The sequence below is a fragment of the Glycine max genome, chromosome 4 (assembly GCF_000004515.6).
Source record: "Glycine max cultivar Williams 82 chromosome 4, Glycine_max_v4.0, whole genome shotgun sequence".
NCBI classification, from domain to species: Eukaryota; Viridiplantae; Streptophyta; class Magnoliopsida; order Fabales; family Fabaceae; genus Glycine; species Glycine max.
Genome location: NC_016091.4, coordinates 17078789 through 17089334, shown reverse-complemented (window position 1 = coordinate 17089334; position 10546 = coordinate 17078789). Strand labels below are relative to the sequence as shown.

At 35.4% G+C, this 10546-nt stretch overlaps 1 protein-coding gene across 1 annotated transcript; it reads left to right on the top strand.

Annotated features, from left to right (window-relative positions):
- The first annotated feature begins 425 nt into the window (after positions 1-425).
- Positions 426-9351, top strand: LOC100811300 (serrate RNA effector molecule). The gene is made up of 12 exons (XM_003523881.5): positions 426-911; positions 2394-2518; positions 3037-3088; positions 5942-6016; positions 6114-6188; positions 6303-6350; positions 6523-6591; positions 6690-7484; positions 7576-7621; positions 7975-8222; positions 8323-8505; positions 8998-9351. The coding sequence occupies exons 1-12, from the start codon at positions 553-555 to the stop codon at positions 9056-9058; spliced, it is 2136 nt and encodes a 711-aa protein (XP_003523929.1). The 5' UTR covers positions 426-552; the 3' UTR covers positions 9059-9351.
- Positions 9352-10546: the final 1195 nt, after the last annotated feature.

The window sequence follows — 10546 nt, the reverse complement described above, 5'->3', positions numbered from 1 at the left end:
TATATTAAATAAATACTATATAAAAGATTAAATAAAATTATATAAAAAGTATTAAATAAAACTAAAAAATAAAAACATTAATTCTTTAAATAGTTAAAAAATTATTTATGATAAAAAATGTGCAAAAAAAATTAAAATCACAAAATAATTTACTATTTTAATTAAAAAGAATTTCTTTACAAGTTTAAAATTATAAAAGAAAACTCTTATAGCTTTAAAATTGTATTTAAAAAAAATTAAAGTCATAATTTTTTTTTAAAAAGTAACATTTGTTATGAGTTTCACTATAGAAATCTACTACTTATTCTTTTTGAAATATTAATTTAAATTTTATCTAGAATAATAAAATTTGAAAAAAACTGTCCCTTGTTGGTAGTTTGGGCCCACACCACACTAATCTCAAACTCGTTCTCAACAAAACACAAACCCAAACCTAAAATCATTTTCCAATTTTTCGTCTTCTTTTCCTATTGAATTAGGATTAGGGTTTTACTCTCTTCCATTTCCATTTCCCAATTTTTTCTCTTTCGATTGATTCCTCTTGTCTATTCCATGGCCGAAGTGATCAACAATATGCCCCCCGAATCCCTAGACCACGACCAATCTCCCTCCGCTTCCGCTCCTCCTCCGCCGGCCGCCTCTTCCTCCGCCGCCGACGATCTCCCTCCGCCGCCTCTCCCTCTTCCGCCGCGCCGCCGGGACCGTAGGGACGACCGCGATTTCGACCGCCACCCCAACCGCAGCCGCGATTACTACGACCGCGACAGGGACTTCAAGCGCCGCCGCAGCCCTAGCCCCGGTTACCGTGACCGCCGCTACTCACCCCCGCCGCCGTCGCGCCGGTCGCCTCCGCCGTACAAGCGATCCCGGAGAGGCAGCCCCCGCGGCGGGGCCTATGTACCTGATGATAGGTGATTCGAGCTTTTGCCCTAGTTTTGATGGTCATGTATTCTGTAGTTCATTTTGAATTTGGTCATGTATGTTGTAGTTCATTTTAATTCGGATTTTGAGGTAAAACGTTGTGTTCTGTTTTTGTGGTGGAAATTGTAGGTTGAATTGTTTTTTTTTTTTTTTTTTTTGATTTTGTTGCTGAAAAAGTGAAAGTGAACATCTTCATGGCTGGGGAGTGTATCTGTTTTTCTTCAATTGCATTTGGTTGGATGGGAAGTGAACTATCTAATTTTCTTAGGGGGGTTCAGGTTCCGTTGTCGGGGATAGGATTGGGTGTTTGGTGTTTAATGGGCCTAGGGCTCAAGGGGAACTTTTTAGATGGGGTTAGACTTGTTGAGGGATTGAGATTAAGCTGCTTTGTTTCATTGAATTCCTGTTTTCTTGGGTTTTTTTCTGTTGGTTTCCCTTATGGTTGTAGTCCCCGCCCCCCCTCCCCTCGTGTCACGAATATTTTTCACCGAAATCTCTGTTTATCCAGTGAGATAAAAAAATGAGGATTTTTGAAGTCTTGATGGATGTTTTGACAGTTCTGACATCATGGATTTTGGAAACTTTTGTAGAAATTTATTTTCTACCGGCCATAATTTGTTTATATCACGGATCGCTATGAAAAGAAGAATCAGCTCTTGTTGTCAAGGGCATAGAGATATGGCGATCAGTATATTTGCTGTTTATTTGTTAGGGTCGAGGTGGAAAAATATTGCTTGCATTAATTCTTATGTTTTATTCTTGTTGCTTTTTCTTTTCCCATGGCTTGATGTTAGGGGTTTTTCTGTTTTGTTATTCCTTTCAGTTTTTCATTTTGTCATCAATCCCATTCTATTACTTTTCTAAACTGATGTCTCTGTCATCAGTTATTGAATTATGACCTTACACCAGAAAATTGTAATCCTTTGATCCTGGCATTCAGTTTCAACTTTCAACCACATTAAAGTATTTTTAACTATGCTGTTTTATTTATAAATTTTATACCAATCATGTATTTTGACAAAAAAAGCCTAACATTGTTAGAATATTGGATTTATTCAAATTGTGTTGTAATTGTTTCTGATTTCTTTTTACTCTTTGTGATTGCGAATGCATCAAAATATGTCATGGAAGTTATGAAGACAAAATTGTATCTCTTCTACAGTTTTATTCGACTACATGTATTTATGGAACTGTGTTCTTTCAAACTTATTTATTTTCTGATTTTTTACAAATTCCATTGATTGTAGCATGACTACTCAAAGATGAATGGTTGTATGTTGACTGAGTGATGTGATGTTATATTCATGGTATCATGTGATTATTTAAATGGTTTATAGGAAATACTTTAGAAGGATTTTCTTCTCTCACATTTGAACTTTGCTGCTTTACATCCTTATCACCCTAGGCCATGTATGTATCACACATTATGCTGATAATTTTTAAAATAATATACTTCATTATGATTAAAGCAGATTTGGCTATGATTATTCTGGTGGCTATGAACGGGGAGCAGGTGGAAGGACTGGTTTTGCAGATGAAAAGTCTTATGGCAGGCTTGCTCATCGATCTGCTGGGGGATATCATAATGGGATTTCTGGTATGTTAATAATTGTTAGCTTTAATAATCACTATGGGGTTTTCTTGCATAGTGTAAATGACAATTATCCTTAGCTTTAATTCCAGTTTTATTCTCTAATTGAGCTAAGTTAAACTCACAACATCCTACTTTGCATACTGAAATATAGCTACATATAATAAAAAAGTTTTCTTTTCACATTCTTTAATTTCATAGTTTTTGCATTGCTTATTGTTGCTTGTGATGGCAGTTAAATTGATAATGTTATGCTTAGTGCAGACAGTGTGACAATTGTTTTGGAGACTATTCATTAGGTGTACTATTGAATCAACATGACCAGTGCAGATGGCATGTTAGAGTCTATAATTTTTTTCCATCACAACAAATATAAATATCAATATCCTATAATTCATTATGTATCCTATTCTGCTCTTTAGTTTACTCATTGTTCATTTTGTACTATTGTCAAACATTAGCTGATACATACAGCAGGTCATCTTACTGTTAATATGTTCCTATGTTGGGGGTTCATTTTGCAGATGTGGATAATAGTCGCGGTTATGCAGATTTGCCAAGTGGAGGTGCACAAAGGTCAGTTTTCACTTTTTTTCTTTTTAAACCATGTAAACATATCTGCCATGTTTCATCTATTTCTTGTGCAACATCTACAAGAAATTCTGTCATTGCAATGGTATTTGAGAAAGGAAATATGGCAAAGGAGCCAATATATTCTTATAGCATTGCAGGATTGAATCATGAAGTTTATAGGTTTTTGAGAAAGGAAATTTGTCAATGGAATGGTATTTTGAGAATTTTTCATATCACCTGAGATGAAATGTTTACTTTATACCCTGAGTGGGAAGCTTCAATTGAATATACATCTTGCTACATTGATTGTATAAAGCCAAGACAGCACTGGATCTCGGCTACTGTTTGTTGAGCAATTTGGGAGATGTGATTATTAGAGGAATTTGATGTGTGACAAGGCTGTGCACCATGTGCACCTCAGTTCTCCTTTAGCCATAAATAGGCTTCTGAAATACAGATTCAAATGCACTCTGCAAAGACTGAAGTACTGGTTTAAAATCACCTGCAAGTACAAATTACATTCAAATAGAAGATACCTTATTCCAATGGAAAGTTTAGAAAGAAGGTATTCTGTCATGGCAAGTAAATTTCTGGAAAGTAACAGAGACAATGGTTGTCTTAGAACACTAAGGGTCTCTTTGGGAGAAGTGGTAAAGAGGGGAAAGCTTACAACAAGTAGTACGCTTTCCCTCCCCTTTCTTCCTTTTCCACCTCTTTCAAACAGGTCCTGAGTCTTCTTTGATGGTTGGGGCTTTATCACACTGCTCATGTACATTGATGAAGATTGGTTTCTGCAGGACTGGTGTTTCAATTTTCATTATGAAAAACAATCAGTCTAGATATACTAATTAAAAGAAAATCAGTGAGTGTGTAAATGTCAAAGAAAGTTGTCAAACCATGATAAGAAAACTAAATGCCTTCATTGATTATATTTTCTGAAGTTTTCATCACACACATATATAGATGGATAGATCAAATTATACAGCTACAAATTACATCAACACTTACACCATCAAAAACTTTATATAGAATGTGATTTTTATTGTTCCAACTATTGAGAATAACTATATATTACCTTGATTGTGTCATTTTTTTGTCAAAATTGAATAACTAATATAATAAAAAAGTTTTTATTTTAAATGTTTAAAAATTATATATTATGTAAATTTTAATGTATTTTGATGTAAATATCAATTGATTATTGAATAATTTTAGATAAATATTATATTTTGTAGATATGATTTATATGATAAGAACTTTAAATTCAACGGTGAAGTTTGATGTTAAGTTATCTATTAAAAGGTCATTGGATAGTGTATTAATTGATGTAACTTATAGGGTTGTAATTTAATTCCTATAGCCCTATTTATGAAATCTTGAAAGATAATTCTAATGGGAAGTTCTCTTTTAGAATACCTTTACAATACTGAATTACTTATGGATACCGTATCTGGTAAATTGGTACTCCTTTCGGTAGTATTCTACCCTGAGCTTTACTGATAAAAAAATTATGGCAGATTGTCAAACATGTTTTGCAACAAAATGTTAGTTTGTTGTTCATTCACTTTGCTTCAGTTTCTTGCCTTTAGTTCGTATTCAACAAGGCAACAATATTCTTCTAAAATTTTGCAACCATATTTTTTTTGCAACATCATTATTTTTGGTTTTATTAATCATCACACTATTATATTGGTTTTAGTAGTCTACTTCCTATATTTAGGGCATATGTGTCACTAGAGTAGATAGGACATGCCTAAACCATCATGAATTGTTCTCTCAATTCTATTAGTTGATTTTTTTTTTTACTCCATCTTGTTAGAATTCTGATTCAGTTTTTTTTCCTTTGAATTTGTGATCCATTAGCAACTTATCATCTCATTCTTTGGAGGAAATTAGGTTGTTTGAAAAACTTAGATTTTATCCTTTACTTCAACGTTGAAGGAAGAATTTCAAAAAGAGAAAAGTTCTGCATATTGCTTCCTATCTTATGCTTGCAAACATTGGCAGTTAATATTTAATTAAAGTGTTGACTTGTTTTCTGGACAGACTTCGAATTGAAGCTTTGTGCAAACTTGTATTGTTTAATGAATTTTCTTAGAAATTTGAAAAACAATTATTTTTCATTTTATTTCTATCCTCGTGTTGTCATTGATGTAGTGCCCATTTTGGTGCACGAGGAAGATATATTTTGTTATAGTCAATAGAAGAAAAGCAATTACAGCATGCCATCTATTTGAAGATTCTGTCCTGATTATGTTTCCTAGTAGAAATTTCAGCATGCCACTAAAAAGGTAGTGTTTGGCGCATGGATAGAATGGAATGGTTTGTTTTCTTTTTTTCTCCTTGTTAGCCTTTTTTTTGGAGTCAAATGTACCACCTTTTAATCTCATGTTCTGTTTTGTTCTACATAGAGATGTATTAAATCAGAATTGATTCTGTATGTTATACTATGTCTCATTGCAATGCCTGTACTGGCCACTACTAAAGAGCTTTTGGAACACCCGGCTCATTATTATTTTGTCTTTCCTACTATGCTTTTGTTGCCAACCTTGTGAGAAGTGTTTTGTGCTTGTTACTGCTTGCTTCAACTTTTGTAAAATTTCTATAGAATCTATACCCAATTTTATCTTTCACTTTTGAGTGTTATTAGTCAATAGAAAAATAATAATGTACAAATTTATTGTATATTTTCATTCTTCCTTTTTATTCTCTTGAAGGGTAGTTATGGAAGTTTCTCTTTAGAATTTGGTAATGTTGCTGATTCGTGGGATGTGTATTGCCTTATTTTTCTCTATTTGACAATATATTTTTTGGCGGAAGTCTGTTAACATTTCAGATGCTTGTGAATTATTTCAGAGAGGGGTTGATGTCCTATAAACAATTCATTCAGGAGCTGGAAGATGATGTGCTGCCAGCTGAAGCTGAGCGTAGGTAAAATTTGGAAAACAATATCCTTTTCATTGTGCCTAAGCTCTAAATTCAGAATAACTTATTGGATACTGATGAGATGCTTAATTTGTTTTTCTAGGTATCAAGAGTACAAATCAGAGTATATTTCTACACAAAAGCGGGCTTATTTTAATGCTCATAAGGATGAAGAGTGGTATTGATTTTCTTTTCCCACTGCTAAAATTTATTTGATTCTTGCGTTATCGTCTTGTTTCAAGTACGTGCAATCTTCTGATCCTTCCTTTATTTGATTTATATTTTGATGTAGGTTAAAAGATAAATATCACCCAACAAATTTACTTACAGTAATTGAGAGGTGAGTTTTTCAAATCTTGCAGTCTAATGAAGAATGGAGTGGAGCATCCTCTTTATGTCGATGGATCATATACCAGTATTTTTACTTGGGTGGTTGCTAGATAGGATGGTAAATTAATATTCTGATTAAAATATATAATTGTAATTGATCCTCTTGGCACATCATCTTTTAGGAGGAATGAAAATGCTCGACGGCTTGCAAAGGATTTTTTGCTTGATTTGCAAAGTGGAACATTAGACCTGTATGTTCTTGCTCTTTCACACTGTCTGTGCATTTGCCTGCTCTTCCTCCTTATGCTCTCAATATTTTTTGTATCTTGTGAATTTTCAATCAATGCAGAAATCCTGGTTTGAACTCCACTTCATCCGGTAAATCAGGGCAAGCCAGTGAACCTAATTCAGAGGAAGAAACAGATGGTAAACGAAGAAGACATGGTAGGGGACCTAATAAAGATAATGATTTCTCGGCTGCTCCAAAGGCTCACACTATCAGTTCTGAACCTAGACGGATACAAACAGATATTCAACAGGCTCAGGCTGTTGTTCGTAAGCTTGACAGGGAAAAGGGTATTGACGATAATATTTTATGCACCAGTGACCATAATAAAAATGATGACAAGGCTCACAGTGGATCTGTGGGCCCCATAGTAATTGTCCGTGGCTTAACATCTGTTAAGGGATTAGAGGGTGTTGAGCTACTGGACACACTTATTACATATCTTTGGCGGATACATGGTGTTGATTATTATGGTATGATTGAGACTAATGAGGCCAAGGGTTTTAGGTATGTGAGGCCAGAAGGAACAGGGCATGAAGAAACAAGAAAATCTGGTTCTGACTGGGAGAAGAAACTTGATTCATTTTGGCAGGGAAGGTTGAATGGTCAGGATCCATTGGAAGTGATGACTGCCAAGGAGAAGATAGATGCTGCAGCAACTGATGTGTTGGATCCACATGTTAGGAAAATTAGGGATGAGAAATATGGGTGGAAGTATGGTTGTGGAGCTAAGGGCTGCACAAAGCTTTTTCATGCGGCTGAATTTGTGCACAAACATTTGAAGCTAAAACACCCTGAGCTTGTGATGGAACTAACATCAAAATTGCGAGAGGATCTTTATTTTCAAAATTACATGAAGTAAGTATTAATTAAGGCTTCTTTTACTTAGTGGTCAGTATTGCTGGTGTGGGTGCACATATCACTTACAATGTCATTACTATCATTGCAGTGATCCTGATGCTCCTGGTGGAACGCCTGTCATGCAGCAACCTCAGGTAGAATAGTTTTTTTATATTCCATGCACTTGTATACATAAAAGGAAAATATTATTAATGATGATTCATGATTTGATAGAAAGATCTTTATTGTTGCATCATGCATGTTTTGGAAATATTTTGGTCCAGGTTTTAGTAGTTGTTTATCTGTATCGTGGCATTTTAGCAACACTGCAGATGGGGTCTGTAGTGCTTGTGGAATCAGCATAGTATTTCCTTTCAATGTGTGCTGCTCTGTCTATGGGGCTAGTAGCCTGATGTATTATGGTTTTAGCATAGCAATGTATTTCTGTACAATGTTGGTGGTATAGATTGATTTTTAGATGCTCAGTCCTTTTTTGTTCTGTTTGTAGAAGGATAGGCCTCTTAAGCGAAGATTAGGAGGTTTAGAGGGCCGATTGAAGGATGACCGTGGTAACCGGCGAGACCAGGACAGGAGTGACAGAATAAACGGAGATAGGCCTGATGGTTCCCCATCCCATGAAAGGCAAATGGGAAATCATGATGAAGCAATGTATGATGCATATGGAGGGCTCGGTGTACCTCAATTTACCTCAGATATGGCCCCTCCGCCAGTTTTGATGCCTGTACCTGGTGCTGGGTTAGTTTCCCTTTCCATTCTTCTCCATCTACCAAATCTGATCCGCCTTGTTTCTTCAATTGAGATTTTGTTGGTGCTTGTATAATTTGCATCTCTACAGGCCTTTAGGACCCTTTGTCCCTGCTCCACCAGAAGTTGCAATGCAGATGTTCAGGGAGCAAGGAGGACCTTCGTCATACGATGCCTCAGGAAGGAAGATTCGATCTGGTCCTCATATGGGTGGACCAGCACCCATAATTGCTGTTCCTCCATCCTTTAGACCTGATCCTCGACAGATGCGAAGGTAATTATTCTGCAGGACCTTTGTTCAGATTTTCCCTTGCAGGGTCTCAAATCATACTATCTTTTCCATGCTCTTATGTGTGTTCTTTAGACGTCAATCTGCATCCTAACTTTCAACTTTCTATGCCCTTTGTACTTGGTCCTACACTGCTTCACTATCTTCAGCACTCAAGTTTTATTTTTTGATCTGTGGGTATCAAAGACAATGTCATGGATTTATAATAACTCACACACCTTGTTCAACTAACTGAGTTGGACCCCCTTGACTTCAGTACTCAAGTTATTCTTCCCTTATATATTTATTTATTTATTTTGAAGTGAAAGTTCATTTACAAATAAGTTCCTTTTATTTTTCCCTTAGCTTTTATTCCCTGGAAATTTGATTGAAGTTCTTTAGAATAGCAATAACATTCTGAAGGATTTCCATGTAACAAAATAACTATTAGCATTTGAAAGAATGAAACATTTACTCGTCTTGTAAATGGTGGTGCAGTTATCAAGATCTGGATGCCCCAGAAGACGAAGTCACTGTGATAGACTATCGGAGCTTGTAGGTGTCTCACTGGGTGGTTGGTTGAATTCCCTAATTTCAATGAGATTGGGTGGGTGGCATTACGCTTTCTTGATGAGAGCTGCAGTCTACCCTTAATAGGGTTGGGCTTCATTTATTTTGTGAATTTGTTTGAGAATCTTTTTTTCCTTCTAATATGGTGATATTTGAGCCGAGGGATGTATCATGTTTACTTTGATGTTGTACTAGAGATAATATTTGTAGAATTCAGTTACAGAATGTCTCTGATTCTGATATGAGGATAATTTAAAAATAATGTTAGCTGATGATTTATTATTTATTGGATAACCGTATGGATGGCTTTCTCCAATAAAACGATTGTATTATAATCTAGAAATGATGTATTGTGCATCAAGCGACGGAAAAGTAATTTGGTAAATTAAAATATTTTATTCTAATTTTAATTAAAAACATTTTAAGTTCTTTTAAAGAGTATTCTTTATGACCCAGCTCTGCATCCAGAAACTCCCCCCTTGAATAATATCTAGCTTTGAAGATCCTTCCTACCATCGCTTTTGGGTTGGATGTCAAATTCCAGACCTGTTTTTCCAGTAATGCGAGATTAAAGCCATGCGTGTCTCTGATTTGCATTCCTCCATCAATTTTTGGCACTGAAAGTCTCTCCAATGACAACCATAGGATACCTCCTTGACCATGCTGTCTCGCTTTCCACTAGAATGAATTCATCATCCTATGCAGTTCCTCACACAAGGAACGAGCAAACAGATAAATACTGAAGTAGTATGTAAGAACAACCTGTGCCACAACCTTGATGAGGATCTCTTTGCCTGTGAGGATGAAAGACCCAAATATCTAGCATTCAATACTTCTCTAACTCCCAGCATAGCTGCAATCTATGACCGCAGTTGCTGATCCACATTTCTACTGTAACATGCCTCTGATTTCTGCAAATTTAGAGCCTGACTAGAAGCTCTCTCATACATGTTCAAAATATTCTTGATATGCTCACATTCTTGTAAAGATGCTCTAAAGAACAAAAGAAAGTCATCCACGAATAATAGATGAGATATTATTATCAGTGCTCCACTTGCTACCTTAATTCCATGAATATGGCCTCGGGACTCCGCCTTCTTCACCAATGTTGAGAGACCTTCTGCACAGGTTATGTGTAAATAGGGTGACAGGGGTTGCCCTGACGCAACCGCCTACTAGGAAGGATATGACCAGCCACTTCATGATTTACAATCAATGAATATCGAACTGACTTCACACATATCTATCACCCACACAACCAATTTTAAATATTTTATATGATAATTACTATGATTTCCTTAAATTAAATTTTGATAAATGAAATAACGAACGAGTTTTTAGTCTAAATTTTTTTGTGACTTTTGAGTGTCAATGCACATCAACTAGAACGAATATTAGCATTCCTTAAATATATAATAACTATAACTATAACTATAACTATATATATATATATATATATATATATATATATATATAT